This window comes from Myxine glutinosa, chromosome 7 (genome assembly GCF_964187855.1).
Source record: "Myxine glutinosa chromosome 7, kmMyxGlut1.1, whole genome shotgun sequence".
Taxonomy (NCBI): Eukaryota; Metazoa; Chordata; class Myxini; order Myxiniformes; family Myxinidae; genus Myxine; species Myxine glutinosa.
In genome coordinates this window covers 4,802,335-4,827,227 of record NC_136267.1, presented here as the reverse complement: position 1 = coordinate 4,827,227, position 24,893 = coordinate 4,802,335, and the positions used below count along the sequence as shown (strand labels likewise).

At 42.4% G+C, this 24,893-nt stretch overlaps 1 protein-coding gene across 1 annotated transcript in view; it reads left to right on the top strand.

Moving 5' to 3' along the window:
* Positions 1-5,070: 5,070 nt before the first annotated feature.
* LOC137430498 (receptor activity-modifying protein 1-like) overlaps positions 5,071-24,893 on the top strand; it is a 122,155-nt gene continuing 102,332 nt past the window's right edge. Inside the window, exon 1 of the mRNA XM_068121319.2 lies at positions 5,071-5,336. Within this exon, the coding sequence (XP_067977420.1) occupies positions 5,279-5,336 (58 nt within the window). The 5' untranslated portion in view covers positions 5,071-5,278. The remainder of the gene's footprint in view (positions 5,337-24,893) is intronic.

Genomic DNA, 24,893 nt, shown 5'->3' with positions numbered 1-24,893 from the left:
GCCTCTGATGTATAATTATATAAACTATTTTATCTCTGATGTATAATTATATAAACTATTTTTCCTCTGATGTGTCATAATATAAACTATTTTACCTCTGATGTATAATTATATAAACTATTTTATCTCTGATGTATAATTATATAAAACTATTCTATCTCTGATGTATAATTATATAAACTATTTTATCTCTGATGTATAATTATATAAAACTATTTTAGCTCTGATGTGTAATTATATAAAACTATTTTCTCTTTGATGTGTAATTATATAAACTATTTTACCTCTGATGTATAATTATATAAAACTATTTTATCTCTGATGTATAATTATATAAAACTATTTTACCTCTGATGTATAATTATATAAAACTATTTTACCGCTGATGTGTCATTATATAAAACTATTTTACCTCTGATGTGTAATTATATAAAACTATTTTACCTCTGATGTGTAATTATATAAACTATTCTTCCTCTGATGTGTAATTATATAAACTATTTTACCTCTGATTTATAATTATATAAAACTATTTTACCTCTGATATATAATTATATAAAACTATTTTTCTTCTGATGTATAATTATATAAAATATTTTACCTCTGATGTGTAATTATATAAACTATTTTACCTCTGATGTATAATTATATAAAACTATTTTTCTTCTGATGTATAATTATATAACATATTTTACCTCTGATGTATAATTATATAAAACTATTTCATCTCTGATGTATAATTATATAAAACTATTTTACCTCTGATGTATAATTATATAAAACTATTTTACCGCTGATGTGTCATTATATAAAACTATTTTACCTCTGATGTGTAATTATATAAACTATTCTTCCTCTGATGTGTAATTATATAAACTATTTTACCTCTGATGTGTAATTATATAAACTATTTTACCTCTGATATATAATTATATAAACTATTTTTCCTCTGATGTGTAATTATATAAACTATTTTTCCTCTGATGTGTAATTATATAAACTATTTTACCTCTGATGTGTAATTATATAAACTATTTTACCTCTGATGTATAATTATATAAACGATTTTTCCTCTGATGTATAATAATATAAACAATTTTACCTCTGATTTATAATTATATAAACAATTTTACCTCTGATGTGTAATTATATAAACTATTTTACCTCTGATGTGTAATTATATAAACTATTTTACCTCTGATGTATAATTATATAAACTATTTTTCCTCTGATGTGTAATTATATAAACTATTTTACCTCTGATGTATAATTATATAAAACTATTTTATCTCCGATGTATAATTATCTAAAACTATTTTATCTTTGATGTGTAATTATATAAACTATTTTACCTCTGACGTGTAATTATATAAACTATTTTTCCTCTGATGTGTAATTATATAAACTATTTTACCTCTGATGTATAATTATATAAAACAATTTTATCTCCGATGTATAATTATCTAAAACTATTTTATCTTTGATGTATAATTATATAAACTATTTTTTCTCCGATGTATAATTATCTAAAACTATTTTATCTCCGATGTATAATTATATTAAACTATTTTATCTTTGATGTGTAATTATATAAACTATTTTACCTCTGATGTGTAATTATATAAACTATTTTACCTCTGATGTATAATTATATAAAACTATTTTATCTCCGATGTGTAATTATCTAAAACTATTTTATCTCCGATGTGTAATTATATAAAACTATTTTACCTCTGATGTGTAATTATATGAACTATTTTACCTCTGATGTGTAATTATATAAACTATTTTACCTCTGATGTGTAATTATATAAACTGTTTTACCTCTGATGTATAATTATATAAAACTATTTTATTTCTGATGTATAATTATCTAAAACTATTTTACCTCTGATGTGTAATTATATAAACTATTTTATCTTTGATGTGTAATTATATAAACTATTTTACCTCTGACGTGTAATTATATAAACTCTTTTACCTCTGATGTGTAATTATATAAACTATTTTACCTCTGATGTGTAATTATATAAAACTATTTTACTTCTGATGTGTAATTATATAAAACTATTTTACTTCTGATGTGTAATTATATAAAACTATTTTATCTTTGATGTATAATTATATAAACTATTTTATCTCCGATGTATAATTATCTAAAACTATTTTATCTCCGATGTATAATTATATAAAACTATTTTATCTTTGATGTGTAATTATATAAAACTATTTTACTTCTGATGTGTAATTATATAAAACTATTTTATCTTTGATGTGTAATTATATAAAACTATTTTACTTCTGATGTGTAATTATATAAAACTATTTTATCTTTGATGTGTAATTATATAAAACTATTTTACTTCTGATGTGTAATTATATAAAACTATTTTATCTTTGATGTATAATTATATAAACTATTTTATCTCCGATGTATAATTATCTAAAACTATTTTATCTCCGATGTATAATTATATAAAACTATTTTATCTTTGATGTGTAATTATATAAACTATTTTATCTTTGATGTGTAATTATATAAACTATTTTACCTCTGATGTACAATTATATAGACTATTTTTCCTCTGATGTGTAATTATATAAACTATTTTACCTCTGATGTATAATTATATAGATTATTTTTCCTCTGATGTGTAATTATATAAACTATTTTACCTCTGATGTGTAATTATATAAACTATTTTACCTCTGATGTGTAATTATATAATTTTTTTACCTCTGATGTATAATTATATAAAACTATTTTATCTCCGATGTATAATTATCTAAAACTATTTTATCTTTGATGTGTAATTATATAAACTATTTTACCTCTGACGTGTAATTATATAAACTACTTTTCCTCTGATGTGTAATTATATAAACTATTTTACCTCTGATGTATAATTATATAAAACAATTTTATCTCCGATGTATAATTATCTAAAACTATTTTATCTATGATGTATAATTATATAAACTATTTTTTCTCCGATGTATAATTATCTAAAACTATTTTATCTCCGATGTATAATTATATAAAACTATTTTATCTTTGATGTGTAATTATATAAACTATTTTACCTCTGATGTGTAATTATATAAACTATTTTACCTCTGATGTATAATTATATAAAACTATTTTATCTCCGATGTATAATTATCTAAAACTATTTTATCTCCGATGTGTAATTATATAAAACTATTTTACCTCTGATGTGTAATTATATGAACTATTTTACCTCTGATGTGTAATTATATAAACTATTTTACCTCTGATGTGTAATTATATAAACTGTTTTACCTCTGATGTATAATTATATAAAACTATTTTATTTCTGATGTATAATTATCTAAAACTATTTTACCTCTGATGTGTAATTATATAAACTATTTTATCTTTGATGTGTAATTATATAAACTATTTTACCTCTGACGTGTAATTATATAAACTCTTTTACCTCTGATGTGTAATTATATAAACTATTTTACCTCTGATGTGTAATTATATAAAACTATTTTACTTCTGATGTGTAATTATATAAAACTATTTTACTTCTGATGTGTAATTATATAAAACTATTTTATCTTTGATGTATAATTATATAAACTATTTTATCTCCGATGTATAATTATCTAAAACTATTTTATCTCCGATGTATAATTATATAAAACTATTTTATCTTTGATGTGTAATTATATAAAACTATTTTACTTCTGATGTGTAATTATATAAAACTATTTTATCTTTGATGTGTAATTATATAAAACTATTTTACTTCTGATGTGTAATTATATAAAACTATTTTATCTTTGATGTGTAATTATATAAAACTATTTTACTTCTGATGTGTAATTATATAAAACTATTTTATCTTTGATGTATAATTATATAAACTATTTTATCTCTGATGTATAATTATCTAAAACTATTTTATCTCCGATGTATAATTATATAAAACTATTTTATCTTTGATGTGTAATTATATAAACTATTTTATCTTTGATGTGTAATTATATAAACTATTTTACCTCTGATGTACAATTATATAGACTATTTTTCCTCTGATGTGTAATTATATAAACTATTTTACCTCTGATGTATAATTATATAAACTATTTTTCCTCTGATGTGTAATTATATAAACTGTTTTACCTCTGATGTATAATTATATGAAACTATTTTATTTGTGATGTATAATTATATAAAACTATTTTATCTCCGATGTATAATTATCTAAAACTATTTTATCTTTGATGTGTAATTATATAAAACTATTTTATCTCCGATGTATAATTATATAAACTATTTTACCTCTGATGTGTAATTATATAAAACTATTTTACTTCTGATGTATAATTGTATGAAACTATTTTACCTCTGATGTATAATTATATAAACTATTTTACCTCTGATGTGTAATTATATAAAACTATTTTACATCTGGTGTATAATTGTATGAAACTATTTTACCTCTGATGTGTAATTATATAAAACTGTTTTACCTCTGGTGTATGATTGTGTAAAACTATTTTACACCCAATGCGCAACTATGTAAAACTATTTTAACCCGTTTGTGTTTTTATTTAATAAAACTATTTTACCCCCTACATATGTAATTATATGAAACTATAGTATTTTACTCCCAATGTGATACTTTATCGAAATATTTTAATGCAGATTGTTGAAGTAAATTGTTACTTGATTGTTAAATAGCAGCAATGTGCTTCTTTGACATAGTTTTGCACGTGCAGGGCAATGGAATCTTTTTATGATCAATGTTGTTGTAAATCGCGAGCATAAAACCAACCAAGTGTCAGCATTCGGAGAGCTGATCCAATGGCGAGGAAACGATGAGTGCACAAGCAATAGAAAACAGAAGCAATTACTCTTTTGCGCAGCCAGTGCGTCCACCCACGTCTCAGACACCCCCACACTCTTGCTAGAGACCACGCCCATTCTATATTGTTTGACCGAAATGGGCGGGGTCTCGGATTATTTTGTGGGCGTGACTTTACCACTGGTGGGCGGGGGTCACACGGTGGAGACCGCCAAGTGTCCGACGCGTGTCGGGATATCTGTCCGTGCGGGTTTTCGGGCGATCTTTTCGGCGTCCGGTAAGAACGAACGATACAAAGCGGCACAGGCTGCGCTAGTCTGCCAGGAAGGTTCAGCGCACTTGGCTTGAGGTGGAGCTCAGGTGTCTTGGTGTTGACTGCGAGCTGCAGCGCGTGCACGTCCCTTTGCACGAATTACACTTTTTGGTACGAGCCTGAGATGGTGGTCAGTCGGGTGTTCCCTGCAATCTGCTTGTTTGCTGTTTTTCTGCATGGAGGTACGGTCCCATGTTTCAGAGTTCTGCTGATAGGATCTCACGACCCAAGAAAGGGTCACATGGTCCAGTGTTCTCACCTCTCCCAACCCTCACCGAACATCCTCACTTTCTTCCTCCACACCTTTCCTTTCTCATCAGTTGCACTCTCATCAACCATCTCCACCACCGATCTCCATTGTCCTGTGAAAACCTAAGCCGGGAAAGGCGAGTAAGTAATCTTTGAGACAAAGTGCTTGGCGGTGTGTCAGGAATTGGTGGGTGTGTGACAAACTGATTGGCAGATGATTGGTAGTCTGGTGGTGTTCGGGTGTGTGATTAGAAGTTGGCGGTGTCTACCGGTGTACTGAGCAGACACCGAGATTATGAATAGTTGGTGTGTGTGTGTGTGTGTGTGTGTGTGTGTGTGTGTGTGTGTGTGTGTGTGTGTGTGTGTGTGTGTGTGTGTGTGTGGCTAAAGAGGTGTGCGTGTGTTGGTGTGCAAATAAAGCTTTCAGCAAATGGTGAAGTCATCTCTTGATGCTTTACGGATAATATTGATCTTGTAGAACATTTGATTAACTTACCTGGCGAAGGAATTGATTTTCCACTAATTATTTGCAAAATCCATTTATAAACTGCAGAATTGTTTGTACAAATATATGTTTTCTTATGCTCTGCAAACATAACTAAAATTGACTCAAAATATGTAAAAACAAATCTACTTTATGGTCACTAATATGTATCAATTGTTATTGAAGTTGCATGATAATGTAATGCTTCTTTCCATGACGTCATGTAACTGGGTTACGTTTTGTCGCTGTATATCTGATCCGATTCCATGACGTCATGTAACTGGGTTACGTTTTGTCGCCGTATATCTGATCCGATTCCATAACGTTATGTTACTGCATTATGTTTTGTTTCTGTATATCTGATTCGATTCCATGACGTCATGTAACTGGGTTACGTTTTGTCTCTGTATATCTGATTCGATTCCATGACGTCATGTAACTGGGTTACGTTTTGTCTCTGCATATCTGATTCGAATCCATGACGTCATGTAACTGGGTTACGTTTTGTCGCTGTATATCTGATCCGATTCCATGACGTCATGTAACTGGGTTACGTTTTGTCGCTGTATATCTGATTCGATTCCATGACGTCATGTCACTGCATTATGTTTTGTTTCTGTATATCTGATTCGATTCCATGACGTCATGTAACTGGGTTACGTTTTGTCTCTGTATATCTGATTCGATTCCATGACGTCATGCAACTGGGTTACGTTTTGTCTCTGTATATCTGATTCGATTCCATGACGTCATGTAACTGGGTTACGTTTTGTCTCTGTATATCTGATTCGATTCCATGACGTCATGTAACTGGGTTACGTTTTGTCTCTGTATATCTGATCCGATTCCATGACGTCATGTAACTGGGTTACGTTTTGTCTCTGTATATCTGATTCGATTCCATGACGTCATGTAACTGGGTTACGTTTTGTCTCTGTATATCTGATTCGAATCCATGACGTCATGTAACTGGGTTACGTTTTGTCGCTGTATATCTGATCCGATTCCATGACGTCATGTAACTGGGTTACGTTTTGTCGCTGTATATCTGATCCGATTCCATGACGTCATGTAACTGGGTTACGTTTTGTTTCTGTATATCTAATCCGATTCCATGACGTCATGCAACTGGGTTACGTTTTGTCTCTGTATATCTGATTCGATTCCATGACGTCATGTAACTGGGTTACGTTTTGTCTCTGTATATCTAATCCGATTCCATGACGTCATGTAACTGGGTTACGTTTTGTCGCTGTATATCTGATCCGATTCCATGACGTCATGTAACTGGGTTACGTTTTGTCGCTGTATATCTGATCCGATTCCATGACGTTATGTTACTGCATTATGTTTTGTTTCTGTATATCTGATTCGATTCCATGACGTCATGTAACTGGGTTACGTTTTGTCTCTGTATATCTGATTCGATTCCATGACGTCATGTAACTGGGTTACGTTTTGTCTCTGTATATCTAATCCAATTCCATGACGTCATGCAACTGGGTTACGTTTTGTCTCTGTATATCTGATTCGATTCCATGACGTCATGTAACTGGGTTACGTTTTGTCTCTGTATATCTAATCCGATTCCATGACGTCATGTAACTGGGTTACGTTTTGTCGCTGTATATCTGATCCGATTCCATGACGTCATGCAACTGGGTTACGTTTTGTCTCTGTATATCTAATCCGATTCCATGACGTCATGTAACTGGGTTACGTTTTGTCGCTGTATATCTGATCCGATTCCATGACGTCATGTAACTGGGTTACGTTTTGTTTCTGTATATCTAATCCGATTCCATGACGTCATGCAACTGGGTTACGTTTTGTCTCTGTATATCTGATTCGATTCCATGACGTCATGTGACTGGGTTACGTTTTGTCTCTGTATATCTAATCCGATTCCATGACGTCATGTAACTGGGTTACGTTTTGTCGCTGTATATCTGATCCGATTCCATGACGTCATGTAACTGGGTTACGTTTTGTTTCTGTATATCTAATCCGATTCCATGACGTCATGCAACTGGGTTACGTTTTGTCTCTGTATATCCGATTCGATTCCATGACGTCATGCAACTGGGTTACGTTTTGTCTCTGTATATCTGATTCGATTCCATGACGTCATGTAACTGGGTTACGTTTTGTCTCTGTATATCTAATCCGATTCCATGACGTCATGTAACTGGGTTACGTTTTGTCGCTGTATATCTGATCCGATTCCATGACGTCATGTAACTGGGTTACGTTTTGTTTCTGTATATCTAATCCGATTCCATGACGTCATGCAACTGGGTTACGTTTTGTCTCTGTATATCTGATTCGATTCCATGACGTCATGTAACTGGGTTACGTTTTGTCGCTGTATATCTGATCCGATTCCATGACGTCATGTAACTGGGTTACGTTTTGTTGCTGTATTTCTGATCCGATTCCATGACGTCATGTCACTGCATGATGTTTTGTTTGATCACAAAGTGTGAAGCCTCTCGGTTGTACGTAAAGCAGGGTGTCCCATCTGCTAGCATTAGTTATGGTGAGCTGGCCATAACTCGGACATATGTACTCGCCGCTGAGCTGTCGAACCAGGGTTCGAATCCCGACCTTTTATACGTCATTCAGTTATAAACTGTCATCTTGGTGTTTCGCAGACAGAATGACGGACAAATGTGTGATGTCCTTCGGATGGACGTTAAACTGGGCATCCCATCCTGTCTGCCATCACTGATTGGTAGATATTAATGATGCCACGATGTCCTTCACGAAGAGTAAGAGAGTCATCTCCGGCACGCAGAACAAATTAAACATTCATTCCGAAACTGTGGAGAGAAAGTGGTCTAGTCTTGGATAGTTATAGTTCCAGGTCACCTGCTTAACGGTCGACTTCGGTTGTGAAGGGCAACCATGATGACGACTTGGTGGACGTTCGTGAAGAGTCGGCGAGTTATCGCCAGCATGGGCACCCTGAACAAATTACAAATTCCCGTCTCCTTCAGTCGCAGCCGGTTCGTGAAAGAATTGGACCAAAAACGTTTGTGGGTTGACGTCACAATGACGTGGGAATATATGGGGTCAAAAAGTTGTAATTAGCCTGTCCACCCACGTGTGTGTGTGTGTGTGTGTGTGTGTGTGTGTGTGTGTGTGTGTGTGTGTGTGTGTGTGTGTGTGTGTGTGTGTGTGTGTGTGTTTGTTGTAATAAGTGATGAGTGATGTAAAAAAAAGTTGGAATAAATGATGTTGCATTGATGGGTTGACTGACTCGATGCAACCGAGGTTGTGGATCTACTAATGTACCATCTAATGATGTGGATCTACTGATGTACCATCTAATTGATGTGGATCTACTAATGTACCATCTCCTGATGTGGATTCGTGTCCGAGGTTGTGGATCTACCGATGTACCATCTACTGATGTGGATTCGTGGCTGAGGTTGTGGATCTCCTGATGTACCATCTACTGATGTGGATTCATTACCTAGGTAGTGTATCTACTGATGTACCATCCACTGATGTGGATTCATGGCCGAGGATGTGTATCCACAGATGTACCATCTACTGATGTGGATTCGTGGCCGAGGTTGTGGATCTACTGATGTACCATCTACTGATGTGGATTCATGACCGAGGTTGTGGATCTACAGATGTACCATCTACTGATGTGGATTCGTGGCCGAGGTTGTGGATCTACTGATGTACCATCAACTGATGTTCATGGCTGAGGTTGTGGATCTACTGATGTACCATCTACTGATGTGGATTCATGATCGAGGTTGTGAATCTGCCGTTTGGAGAGGTCCTGGGCTGAAAGGATCGAAACCTCGAGGAAGAACGGTGTCCAGGTGATTATCCATGCAGTCGGGAAACGAGTCAATTGCTTACGGGTTAAGGTTCTTACTTTAGGTAAGGGAACTATGTTTTGAGGTTTACAATTTAAATAAAGTTGAATATGGGATGTTTAATGAACATCATTTACTGCAATGTTTTAAATTACTGGCAAATTAAAGTTTACGTTGAAGCTGAAGGGAAAGGTTTATGCTGCATGTGTGAGAAGTGTTATGATTTATGGGAGCGAGACATGGGTAATTAACGTAGAGCAGCAACGAAGGCTGGAAAGGGTGGAAATGCGAATGGTTCGGTGGATGTGCGGAGGGAGTATCGTTGAGAGAGAGGAAGACAAATGATGAATTGCGAAAGATGATGGGAATAGAGCCTGTGATTGATGCTGTGAAGAGAAACAGGTTGAGAAGGTTTGGTCATGTGTTGAGGAAGAATGAATGTGACTGGTTGAGAATAGTGATGGAAATGAATGTAGAAGGAAATAGAGGACAGGGAAGACCGAGAAAGACTTGGCTAAAGATGGTGGAGGAAGAAATGTGGTCAAGGGGGTTAACAAGGGGAGATGCAGAAAATATGGCAAAATGGAGAAGATTGTCATGCATGTCATGGGGACCGCAAGGCTAACCCCGCTCTTGCAGGGAAAATGGCCTTAAAATGTATGTTGTTGTTGTATAATAAAGTTTAGGAACAACCAATACTGCACAATTAATTGAATGATTTTTTTAATAAGGATTGAATAAGAGAAATAAGAATTGAAAATCATAAGAGATAGAATTGTGAGCAACAAAAAATATATTAAAATGGACGTGCATGTATATATATATATATATATATATATATATATATATATATATATATATATATATATATATATATATATGTATATATATGTATATATATTTATATATATATATATATATTGTTACAGACGCGGCTTTTAGATGTTATATTGACCGAGCGGTGGTGTATTTAACCGCGTCCGAACAGTTACTCCCCGATTAAAACCCGATTCCACCCGACGTTGACCAGATCGCCCCACAGATATTCAATCGGGAAATCTCTAAAGCGACCGAAAGAGAATGAAAAAGAAGAAGAAGAAGAATACGGAGGAAGAACAGATTTTATTATACACACACAAGCAATGGATGGAAGAAGCAGTAACACAGCGAATCGTTAACTTACACTATTCATTTTTACTTAGCTCCAAGACAACGAGTAGGACAGGACGTTCACACTTACACAGGGGATATTGCAGGCAGGTAGGGCTTGAGATGGATTGCTTGAGAGGGAGGCAAGGTCGGGAGGCCGCAGTTCGCAATTCCTCGCGGTTTTGGCGGGAAACCCTCCGTCGTGTATCCGCTGCGGTAGACGTCACGCGCTGGTTCGGCACACCTGCTCCTCTTCTTGGGGTGGAGCCGTCTCCCTCCTTTCAGCGCGTCTCTCCAAAGCTGGTTTCCTTGCCGAGTACCTCTCCTCTTTGGCTTGGAGCGTTTCGCATCTCACCGCTTCTCTTGGTGCAGCCTCTTTGCTCATCTCCCAGGGTCATCTCTCAAGGCCTCTCCCGTCATCTCATAAAGCAGTCCCTTACAGTCGCTTTTATCACCTCGGGCGAAATCAAGCCGCCGGCTCCGAGGGCACGCCTACCGGGTCGCTCACCGCGGTGTTGATTGGCTGTTAGGGCTGGTTCACTCCTTCCCTCTTATGACGAGGTGGAGACACGCCTTTCTTCCCCAAACCTACCTCGTGGCCAATGGTGGTTTGAAGAAAACTGCCCAAATTGCGGAAGGCAATTGGAAGGGAGGTTTTGGGGAAATTGGAAGGGCCTACGCTTATTTTGTTTGATACAATGCAAAGTCAATCTAGTGGGAAACACATATTTAGCCTACATGGAATAAGGAAATACACTATTTAAAAGATATATCGTGACCTGCGTGTAAGTTTCATGGAATTAACTAGGAGGCCGGCTACGACCATTATTTACATTAACAGGGTGTTACCGTACTTTTGTAACGTTCACATTGTAACGTTTCCACATTCGTTACACTGCACCCTCCTTTCTTCAGGCCCGGACTCGGGCCTATTAAACTTTAACTTAGTGTGACACGTAGGTGTAATTCCCTCTACAATTAACCTGACCCGGAGTGTGACAATTTTAAAACACAAATAAGTATGTCCCCCTATTGCATTGCACCCTGTCTAACAGACTCAAGCCCACAGCTAACCGAATTACGGAATTATTCTCAAACTATACATTTACGGTGGGGAGCATTATTTACAATGACGTGATTTCTTATTTACAACGCAACCCAGGACCTGTGGTTTTTTTTTTTGGTTTTTTTTAGGGAACAAGAGAAAGAAATTCCTGTTGGGAGGGAGGAGACAGCACGCATTGCATCGATGCACCAGTACCAATACCACCAAAGCACCCAAAAGCACCCAAAAGCACCACAAAGCACCAAAAGCACCACTAAGCACCAAAAGCACCACTCGGTGCGCAGTCACCATGGTTCATAATAAACACAACAAAACAACTGGTGGTGGTCTTCTCTTTCTCTGCTGGGCCGATGTTCTTCCCGACGTCTTCTGGCTTCATGCGGCCTAGTTGGAAATAATAAAAAGCACAACTTGTGTCCATTTTTATTTAGGGCCTCAGGGGCCAACTAAGGGTGGTCCACCTGTTTGGCATAGGTGCCACCTTACCGAGGTCCGCAAGCAAGATTCCCTGGCCACTATGGCCGGTCTCCAACAGAGGTGCCCTGCCCCAGAACCTGGGGTCCATCAAGTGGTACTTGGCTGCAGAACAGCGGTCCATAAAGTGGTACATCAACGCAATGCATGCTGGTTCTGGGAATCTCGGGCGCACAATGGCCACCTCACGCACGCTCCCCTCGGCACCCAATGGCGCACAGGTCATGTGGGAGACAAAAGAAAGACAATTGAGCGAGGGGTAAGGTCACAAGGGTATACGTCAATAAGGAAATGCAAGGCGAAATGCGTACGGAGGGCGAAGTGAGAAAGCTCGTCCCTACCGTACGTCACCCCCCTGTCACCTACCCTACTCTTGCCCTTACCCCATATGTACAAAATCTACCCATTACCAATTCGTCACTACTGTCACGTCTTCCCCATATTTCCCCTATACCAAATTCGTCTCCACAATCCCTCTACTTCAAAATTTGCCATCACCAATTCATCATTAATCCTCATAAGGAGGGAGAGATGGAATTACGCACAATGTCACACCCACGTCATGATGCGTCTCACAATCCAAACATTTGCATCATAAAAAATAATCAAAACATGGCATGGTGTGGAGTACCTGTCACCTCAGGTGAGTGGATGCAGATGGTGCGAGGAGATCCTTCATCCTAACTATCCTCTAAATGACTTTAACACACTTTACACTACCCGGGGTCTCTCCCTGCCAATCCATTGGCCAACTTACACTATGGGTTCTAAAAACCAATTCCCATTGACCAAACTGTGGTGCTTCTCAATTTGGGGTCTCACTCCCCCGATTCATCTCCCGGTGCCCTCGCACAATTTCTGGGCTGCGACGTCTAGCTCTCCCAACAGGTCTACCCACCTGCACACCTCCACCACTGTAGTTGCCACCCGAGCTTACCTAGCTCCTCACCCTAACCTAACTAACTGGGGACAGCCCCTCTCCTGGCTCTGTCACCCCATGGTGCCCTCTGGCACTGGGCTACCCGGGTCCGTCCTCCGGATCCTCGGGCCCCATCCACAACAACTACTACCGGCTCCCAGAGCCCACCTGCGGCCTCACCTGGCCGACATCCTCACAGTGGTGGAGTGCCCAAACCAACTACACACACTAACAGGCTACACGCCCAGCCATTTCCACAACACTAATGCACCCATCCACATACCATTCTGCCACCCGCACCACAGATGCCAATATCCAACCACAATTTACCTGTACCCTCTACCTAACACTTACACTACCCGCCCCGGGTATCCGTGATGGGGGTCCACTCTTCCCCCATTCACACCTTCGCACCATCCACTCCACTCCACAATTTCCACCATTCTCACTCCACGACCATCCATTCCAATACTCCAGATATTCCACACTACCATTTATTCCACACAGCCACATACACCTGTTGTTGCACACCTGTGCCCTCACACCTGGCGCCACCTGCACCCTCCTTTCTTCCTGGACCATTTGGTCAACACAACACGCAATCACCACTACTCCCTCATACACTGCTCCACACACCTGTTCAGTTGCACACCTGTGCAATCACACCTGTTCCATTCTCACCTGTTCAATCCTCACACACACGGCATCATCTCAGCTAACTACTCCCCTCTGAAACTTGCGCTTCCCAGTCGTCCCTTTAAACTATTGCGCTCCCACGTCATTATAATCCACACTAATCTACCTGCGTCCCCACTACAGGTATCAGTCACTAACTAAACTTAACGTTACCTAATGTCATCTTCGCTAGATCCCTATCAATATCCTAACCCACCCGGGCTAGTTTTCACTGCCATACACCCCATAAGCTATCGCGCATTTGCCCCACGTCTGTGAGGGATGGTGGATTTGCCATCCCACCACATCGGGGGTCTCTCACTATCAATTTTGTTCGTCCAGATTCCAACCAATTCAAAAATTTTCCATTTACTGCCAATTCTACCCACTATTATAAATTTCGTTTTAAATCACTATCACTATCACCATCACCCGTATACTTATTACATCCTCTCGGTGCGCCAATTCACGTCTTCAGCCCGGCTTCGTACAGCCGAGCAATGAACGCGGATTCTTTTGTGCCGGCGGCTGGATGCGTCCCGCATTCGGGGCAGGGGCGGGGGCTTACCCGGGCCGAGATCCCACGCACCACCTCGGCGTGGAGCCATCCAATGTCCCGATCTCGACCTGCCGGCACGTCTCAACAAAACGTGGTCGCCATAACGACCCTTCCTATCCAGCTGCCCGCTCCGCCTAGTGGAGCCCGGCCGCGGCCGTTCCAAGCGAGGCACAGCGTGGATCACGTACGGCGGTTCTTTCGAAACCGCCGTGGTTCGGATCCCCGCTGGTCCTCGCGGCACGCGAAGCTGCCCGACGCGCACCGAGGGCCCGATTCGGCTATAAGTCGTTCTAACCTCTAACCTGGTTACCGTCGACGCTTCACCTGGATTCTTACAAGCATACGCTACCCCTTTCTTGCTCATACATGCAGCTGTTCCCATTCTCCTCGTACCTTTCCTTACACACCTCGGTACACTCATTCCGCTCGCCGACTTGGTCACACACCTGACCACCGAACACTTTGGCACACATTCGTTGGTCGCACACCTCACCAACACACCTCTTCGCGCCCCCTCCTCGGTCACTTCCTCTGTGACAATCACAGGTGTGCTCTCATTCGCACACCCAACCACGTGCCTCACTACCAACTCAAATGTGCCTTCCCACACACGCTCTACCATTCCAGGTGTGCATCCTTCCATTCCAGGTGTACATCCTCGCTCACCTGTCACAACCAACTCACGCTCCTTGTCACTCTCACTACTCTCACCACTACTCTTGACAACGCACTCTTTCCTCATGCACCTGTCCGTTACACACCTTTCTCGCGCACACCCTCCCGTTACATCCTCTGTAACACTCACCACAGGCGTACACTTCCTCGTTACATCCTCTGTAACACTCACCACAGGTGTACACTCTCTCGTTACATCCTCTGTAACACTCACCACAGGTGTACACTCTCTCGTTACTTCCTCCGTAACACTCACCACACCGCGCTTCCATGTACCCCCTCGCACACGCGCTTCGACCAACTCACTCTTGACGGCACACTCACTCCTCGGCGTGCACTTTTTCCTCACACACCCCATGGTCGGACATTCTCGCACACCTCTTTTTTCGCACACCTGACCTGTCACACACTTCACCAACGGCCTTTCACGAACACCCGGATCCAAACCAATCCCCAAGCCGACTGAAGCTTTCCTCACATCATATACATTGCCACTCACCTCCGTACTTCGTCTCCGCACCTCCTTTGCCACCTGCAAACTCTTTATTTGGTTAGTGAGCATCACATTATGAGTTGAGCACCGACCTTGTACATATTCCATGACTTCCTCCTTTATCTCCCTTTTAGTTTCCCTCCGTCTCCTCTTAATTTCACTCACCCCCTCTTCCACCTCCTCTAATTTTTCCTTTACCTCCTTCATCTCCCGGTGCGCCCCCTCTATCTCTTCCTCTAACGCCACCTTAACCGTTTCGATGTGCGTCCTCACCTCTCGGTCCTTCGTCTCCATCACTTCTGTCACCTCCTCCAACTTCTTCGTCAACCCCTCATGTACCATCTGACATTCCTTTTGTGTTGCTATTAATTCGTTTTTAATGTCCTTTTGTGTCGCTTTTAAACCCCCGATGATTGCAGTGTTCTTTTCCACTTGGTCCGCTAGTTCCCTTTGTCCGACTGTCAGCTGTTCTACTCCCTTCGTCAGATCTTCTATTCCCCCTTGTAACTTAGCCGTATTATTTCTCACCTCTTTCTCCATACGCTTCTCCCCTCGCTTTACCTCCTCGCGTAGCCCCGAAACCTCCTCACTTACCCCTCGTCGTATTTCCTCCATCTCTTTTGTAGATGCCACCCTCATCTGTCCCAATTCATCCCTCTGAGCATCCAGTTTGGTTTCTACCCCGATTTTCACCTCCTCTATCTGCTCTCCCATTTGTTTGATTTCCCTGGCAGATTGTTCCCCTATTTCCCGCAATTTGTCCTCCATCCTATTTTCTAACCCCATTAACCCATTTTTTACCCCCTCTAACTGATTCTCCTGGGCAGCCATTCTGTTTTCCACCCCCGTTAACCCATTCTTTACCTCTTTTATCCCGTTGTCTAACCCCTCAAAATTATTGTCTAACTTCTCACCGGTACCCCTCGCTTCGTCCCTCATTACCCCCATTTGGTTTCCCAATCGCTCACCCAATCGCTCACTATCAGCCCTCATTTGCTCACTCTGAGCATCCATCCGGTTCCCCATTACCCCCATTTGGCCCTCCAATCGCTCACTCTGCAGGTTGAGGGACGCCTGCATTTGTACTATACTGTCGTTTTTTTCCTGCATTTCCACCATGAATTGGGCCATGAAGGCTTGCATTTGGGCCGCGCTCATTGGTTCCGCGACCGTGGCCCCCTCAACCACGTGCGCGAGAGCGCCATTTTGTGCGTCTGAAACCTCCGCAACCACACCTTCTTTACTCTCCTCCACCATTTTCCCCACTTCTTCCCTGGGGTCCTGGGTTGATTCCACCCTGTCTATCTCTCCCACCGACATCCGATCGCCTTGATTACCTTCGCAAAAGCGGATGTGTGTGTGTGTGTATGTTATTCGCATAACTCAAAAAGTATTCAACCGAATTGCATGAAATTTGGTGGGATGATTGGTTATTATACGGGACACATTTGATTAGATTTTGGGAGAAATCGGGTCAAAGGTCAAGGTCAAGGTCACGAAAAGGTCAAAATCGTATTTTTGTTGTTCTGTTCCCTACACTCCCATGCCAAGTACAGAACAGTAGCTGCGGCGAAGGTATGCGCTCTACCGAGTGCCCGTTCTAGTTGTCCATGGCGCGATCTCAAAATTCGGGTTTTGCTTTATAAAACAAAATAAATTTCGGCAGCTTGTAATTTTGAGCGCGTTAAGCGCGCTTCGGGTCCGATTTCGGGTCCGATCTCCCTCCTCGACACCAATTGTTACTCTAATAGTACAATTGGTGTTCCAAAATTTGGGCCTAACAATTTTAGTCCCAGGTCCGAATCTAACTCCTCGACACCAATTGTTACTGACAATTTGTACAATTTGGTGTCCAAAATTTGGTCCAGGGTTCCAAATCCCCACTCCTGACTACCAAATGTTACAGACGCGGCTTTTAGATGTTATATTGACCGAGCGGTGGTGTATTTAACCGCGTCCGAACAGTTACTCCCCGATTAAAACCCGATTCCACCCGACGTTGACCAGATCGCCCCACAGATATTCAATCGGGAAATCTCTAAAGCGACCGAAAGAGAATGAAAAAGAAGAAGAAGAAGAATACGGAGGAAGAACAGATTTTATTATACACACACAAGCAATGGATGGAAGAAGCAGTAACACAGCGAATCGTTAACTTACACTATTCATTTTTACTTAGCCCCAAGACAACGAGTAGGACAGGATGTTCACACTTACACAGGGGATATTGCAGGCAGGTAGGGCTTGAGATGGATTGCTTGAGAGGGAGGCAAGGTCGGGAGGCCGCAGTTCGCAATTCCTCGCGGTTTTGGCGGGAAACCCTCCGTCGTGTATCCGCTGCGGTAGACGTCACGCGCTGGTTCGGCACACCTGCTCCTCTTCTTGGGGTGGAGCCGTCTCCCTCCTTTCAGCGCGTCTCTCCAAAGCTGGTTTCCTTGCCGAGTACCTCTCCTCTTTGGCTTGGAGCGTTTCGCATCTCACCGCTTCTCTTGGTGCAGCCTCTTTGCTCATCTCCCAGGGTCATCTCTCAAGGCCTCTCCCAAGTCATCTCATAAAGCAGTCCCTTACAGTCGCTTTTATCACCTCGGGCGAAATCAAGCCGCCGGCTCCGAGGGCACGCCTACCGGGTCGCTCACCGCGGTGTTGATTGGCTGTTAGGGCTGGTTCACTCCTTCCCTCTTATGACGAGGTGGAGACACGCCTTTCTTCCCCAAACCTACCTCGTGGCCAATGGTGGTTTGAAGAAAACCGCCCAAATTGCGGAAGGCAATTGGAAGGGAGGTTTTGGGGAAATTGGAAGGGCCTATGCTTATTTTGTTTGATACAATGCAAAGTCAATCTAGTGGGAAACACATATTTAGCCTACATGGAATAAGGAAATACACTATTTAAAAGATATATCGTGACCTGCGTGTAAGTTTCATGGAATTAACTAGGAGGCCGGCTACGACCATTATTTACATTAACAGGGTGTTACCGTACTTTTGTAACGTTCACATTGTAACGTTTCCACATTCGTTACAATATATATATATATATATATATATATATATATATATATATATATATGTATATATATATATATATATATATATATATATATATATATATATATATATATATATATATATATATATATATACAGATAGATATATATATATATATATATATATATATATATATATATATATATTGTTGCGGAACCCAACGTCGGCCTCTGTTCCCCTTATCGAGGGGGGATTAGTCCCCTCGTTTATGACTGACCGACGTGGTCCCTGACGCTGTACAGCGACCTCCGGAAAGGCCGGTGGCACAGCCCCGTTCGTACCGCGGACAGATGTTAATTGCCGAGCGGTTTAGCAACCGCGGCACGAACTATTAACAATGACTAGACCCGATTCCTGAACGTTGGCCAAATCATGCCACAGGTATTCAATTTGGAAAAGACAAAGACGACGGATGTGAAGAAGGCAAAAGGTATGAAAGACAAATATAATTTATTACTAATATTTACACAATTAAAAGAAACCAAGGAGGAGGAAGGATAATAAAATAAACACAGAAGAAGAAGAAGCGGACACAGTGCACCTTAGCTTACCTATGCAGTCTTACTTAGTACCCCAGGACAAGGCAAAAGACAGACTACGAGCACACTTACACGACTGGAGAATGGAGGCAGGAATGACTGGAAGGAGGAATGGGAAGGCCCAGGCAACGGTCGGCGCTGAGGTCCGGCTCCAGGAGTCGACACGCGTTGTGGCGGGAAAACTTGCAGGCCGCGAGCGCGTATCGTTCACCGCGAGCGGACTGGGGCGCTTCATTTTCTCCCGAACTCTGGACTCCGGGCTCCTCAGCTCCACTGCAACGCCACCTCAACGCCACTCAACGCCACTTCAACGTCACTTACCGCCACACTCCTGGTCCTCCTCTTACGCAACTCTCGACTTGGTCCAACCAACTCCCCAAAAAGGCTTGCGCGCGCGTTTTTATGGCGCGCCTCGACATCAACCCGCGCCACGCCCATCCTGGTCTCCCACCAGTCCTGATTGGCGGGTCTGGGCTCATTGGCTCCACCTTGTGATGACGAGCGGCGTCCAACGCCCTGGATTTGGCGGCTCCTCCCCCTTCCTCTCCGCTCTGACCGCGTGGTCAATGGAGTTTTGCGGCGAAAACCACAAAGCAACAGCGGATTGCAGAAAACCGCCCAATAGCTGTTGGCAATTCATGACCAAAAGGGGAATGGGAATGGAATCTACCTTATTTGAATTTGGTGCAATGGAGTGTCACTTAATGGAAGCCACAGCCTTAATCTAATACACATAATAAAGAGATAACTACTGAACAAGGAGGAAATCTATGATTGGCTATGTGGATGTTTATGAAATAACTACGGGAACGACCTTTGACCTTTATACACAACGAATGGAGGAAGGAGGGTGATATTTTACAATTACAATAAAAAAAAACAATTCTCAAATCCATAACAATATATATATATAATTGCGGTTCTCTACGCCACCCTTAATCCCCTTATCAAGGGGGGATTATTCCCCTTGTCTTTACTGGGCTTGGCGGAACCAAGACTTGAAACGTCCCTTCCGGACAAATGCGGAGTAGGGTTTCGGGACCACTTCTCGCTCGTACCTAATTCCCCGCGCTGCCCTGGGAGCGAGGAAACAAGCCTCGCACGAACCACGTGTGGTTTGAGTACGCCGAGCGGATTGCGTACACGTGGTCCGCGCAGTTACCTAGAGGTTGGAACCCGATTAGAGCGGTTCTACCCGTGCTACGCTTAGTCAAATGAGGAAACCACAGGAACGATCGAATCAGGAAAAGGAAGAACAAGGGTTTAATTATTTCCCACACATATATATACAATGTTCAGGGATGCAGACACACAGAGTAGCCTTAAACAGTCTTAACTTAAATCCCAGACAACGGGCCCATCTCACACTACACAGGGAATTGCAGATGGGTAGATGTTCCCCAACGCGTCGATGTGGTCGTCCAGAGATGGTCCCCGTCCGGCTCTCCATGGCCCCGGCACGTCCCGCGAAGATGGTGGCAGGCGAAGGCAGGGACTCGTAGCATGTCTCCTGAACAAGGCAGATGATGGGGCGGAACGGCAAAGGGCGGGACTTTTAGCGCGGCTGGCGATTACTTAGCCGTTCTCACTCACGCGTCTCAAATGGAGGCGGGGTCCTGGAGGCGGGGTTGCTATCTTTATCAAAAACTCTCTTCCTCACTCGCCCTGCACTGCACTCTCTCCACCTCACCCCCAGGAATACCTCTGGCTACGGCTTCCCCTTCACTCCCACCTCTTGTTCATATGTGTGTTGTACCGTCCACCAAACAGTGATGACTCCATCTACATCTCGCTGTCTGATGATATGGACCAACTTCTATCTACTCATCCCAACTCTCTCTTCCTCATATGTGGTGATTTCAACTGTCATCATGCCAGTTGGCTGGGTGTGGGTACCTCTCTCACCAGCCATGGCTCCTCAGCAAAGGACTTCTGCGACTCACTGGGACTGACACAATCTGTCAATTTCCCGACCGGGATCTCAGTCAACGGAACATCTTCTCTTCTGGACTTGGTTATGACTAACTTCCCTGAAAATGTCTGCTGCTCTTCTTCTGCTCCGATCGGATCATCTGATCATGTCCTTGTTAAAGTGGACATCTCTCTGACCATCCTCAGGGAGCCTGCTCAGCGTCGACGAGTCTGGCATTTCACTCAGGCCAACTGGCACGGTCTTCAAGCAGCCATCAATCATCTGGACTGGTCTCCCATCTCTACCACCTCTGACATCAACTCATCCTGGGAATTCTTCCAAAGTAAATTGCTCTCTCTCATGCACAGATTTATCCCATCTCGTCTTCAGTTGTCATACCCTTCCTCCCGTCCATGGTACATGGAATCTTGTGGTGAGGCTGTTGCCCAGAAACAACTTGCCTTCATCTCCTGGAAAGCAAATCCAACGGAAGGAAATCTCATTTCCTTTCACAAAGCCCGAAACAAGTGTGTGTCCACCCTCAGGAGAGCCAGGAAACAATATCTCTCCGTTCTCAAGACCGAACTCTCTTATCTGTCTCCCTCTTCCAAATCCTGGTGGCGTCTGGTCAAATCCGTTTCTGGTGTTTGTTCCCCCTCCATCCCCTCCCTTAACTCAAACGGCTACACAGCTGACTCCGCACGTGAAAAAGCTGAATGCCTCAACTCTGTGTTTGCCTCTAAATCTTGTGTCCCAAACCCATCCCTCTCTGTACCCACCATACCCAGTCGTACCCTGCTGCTCCTGGACTCCGTGTCCTTTCCTCCTGACAAGGTGGAAAAGTTTCTGTCAACCCTCGACTCTGATTCTGCAACTGGACCCGACGGCATCAGCCCACGGGTCCTAAAATCCTGCTCTGCTGCTCTATCTCACCCTCTCTCTGTTCTCTTCACCCTCTCTTTTGCTCAAGGTCAACTGCCATCTGCTTAGAAATCAGCCAACATCACCGCTTTGCACAAAAAAGGTGCAAAAACAGATCCTAGCAACTACAGACCAATCAGCCTTCTCCCAATTATCAGCAAAGTCATGGAATCCATCATTGCTTCGGATATGAAATCTTTCCTCTTCTCCAATGGCTTGATCTCTGATCGTCAATTTGGTTTCAGACCAGGTCACTCTACTCTGGACATGCTGCTTCTGCTGTCTCAACAATGGATGGAGGTCCTCAATGCCAAACAGGAAATTAGAGCTGTCTCCCTCGACATATCACGTGCCTTCGACACGGTCTGGCACCCCGCTCTGCTCACCAAACTCTCCTCCTTTGGTATCCATGGAAATCTCCACGCATGGCTGGCGGACTTCCTCTCTAGTCGTCGTCAACGTGTGGCCCTGAATGGGTTTCTCTCATCTCCTCTTCCTGTTCAGGCTGGAGTTCCCCAAGGCAGTGTTCTGGGCCCCGTGCTTTTTCTGGTCTTCATCAATGATCTCTCTGACTCTCTCGAAAATCCTCTCTATCTCTTTGCTGATGACTCCACTCTCTGCCGCTCCATTCCTCTTCCCTCAGATCGGCATTCTGCTGCCTCCTCACTCTCTAAAGACCTGGACAAAATCACAGACTGGTCAAACAAGTGGAACATGTCTTTCAATCCTGACAAATCTCACACTCTTACTATGTCTCCCCGAAAAGATCGACTGGACAACCCTCCCATCTACTTTCTCAACAATCCTCTCCAAGAAGTTCTGTCGCTCAAGATTTTGGGTCTCACTATCTGCCATGATCTTTCTTGGGAAAACCACATTTCCAAGCTGGCCTCCAAAGCCAGTCGCCGACTGGGCATCCTCCGTCGTGCGAAGTCCTTCCTCGGCACACCTGAGCTCCTCACCACATACAAGGCTTTCATCCGCAGCTCAATGGAATACTGTTCTCCCCTATGGGCCGGTGCTCCTGCCTCACACCTAGCTCGGCTTCACGCTGTTGAAACCAAAGCTTTCAGAATTATTGGAATCTCCCGCGATGAAGCTATCTCTGAGGGTCTTTCACTCACTCACTGCAGGCAGGTAGGTGGTCTTTCTGTCTTCTACCGACTCCTCTCCGGCCTTGCACCCCCAGCTCTCTCTGTGCTCTGTCCCCCAAATATTCCTACAGGTCGCACAAGATCTGCCAGCAACCCTCTGATGGTTAAACTGCCGAAATCTCGGCTCTCTGCTCACCTTCACTCTTTCATTCCTCTTTTCTCCCGCCTCTGGAACAAACTCCCTCACTCCCTTCAATCCCACTCCTCCCTCCAGGTCTTTAAAACAGCTGTTCACCACCATCTCTTATCTTCCCCCATCCAAAACCTTGATCTTTTCTACCCCCGCTAATTCACCCCAGATCCACCTTGTTTGAAATTCCAACTTCTTTCCTGGAAGTCCTGGCAGTGTCCATATGTTTTATACCTCTCCCACCGCCCCCTTCCCATGCCCCCCCCCCCCCAAAGCCCTCGCCCTCTCTCAGATCTCTCGATGTCTCCATGTCTCTCGGTCCCTGCTCTCAAATGTTGTGTTTGTGTCCTTCCCCCTCTCTCCCCATCTTGTCTACCGCTCCCGATGTTATATGTTTTATGTGTCGGTTTGTCTTTCTGTGTGATTAATGTTCGCTCTTTCACGAGCCTCGATCTTGTATACAAAAAAAATAAAAATAAAAAAAATCCACTGTATCTCGGTTTCAGCGCGTCTGGCTGCGCCCACGTATATGTACAGTTCTCACATGCGGCCAACTCCTCTTTCTCGATCGTCCGAGCTGGTTAGTGCGCGCGAGTTCTTGTGCAAGTTTTTATAACGACCCTCTTCCGCGCTAGTCCTGTGTTCAACAGCTTTCACAGCTCATCAAGTCCTCCATTCATCTGCGAGTCCTCTTGAGGGCTTTGTGCAGCGGGTCTTATAGCTACGCCCCCCGAACCTTCTGGAACACTCTCGATCCTTCTCACCACGCCCTGTGACGCAATGCCGCCGTCACCACCCCTGAGCTCTGATTGGCGGCTCGTGCTTACCGTCATCGCTTCTGCCGCTCCGCCCTCGATCCTCCTCTGCCTGCCTCGTGTTAACTCGCCCAATAATGAACCAACGTTAACGCAAAAGGGATTGAGGCTACGGACGTAGGATGATCGGTGGCAGTAGGGCCTATCTTCTCCTGGCTCTTACTCAACGCAGACTAACAATGGAAAGGAACTAAGCTCACAAATACTAAGACATAACTATACTATCGCAAGGCTACATGTTGCTTGTGTGACTAACTATGAGGGGCAATTTTAACCTTTATTAAACTCACTTTACAAACTCAAAACCACAACACTGCCCCCCTCCCTCGTCAGACTCGTTCCCGAGTCAAACCTACAAAAACTGGAACGACCGGTTTTGAGAAAGATTTGGGACTAACTTTTAATTACGTGTGACATACAGATGTGGTTCCCCCGAACATTTATTCTAACCCGTGTATGCGACAGTTTTAAAACACTAAATATGTCCCACCTACTGCATTGAGTAGCTACTCTAACAGGCTCACGCCCACAATTAACCGAATTGCAGAATTGTTTTCAAACTAAACATAAAGCCGGTGGGCAGCATTTTATACACAAGCACAAAACCTAACCTTATTTACAATTCTATGACCCAGGACC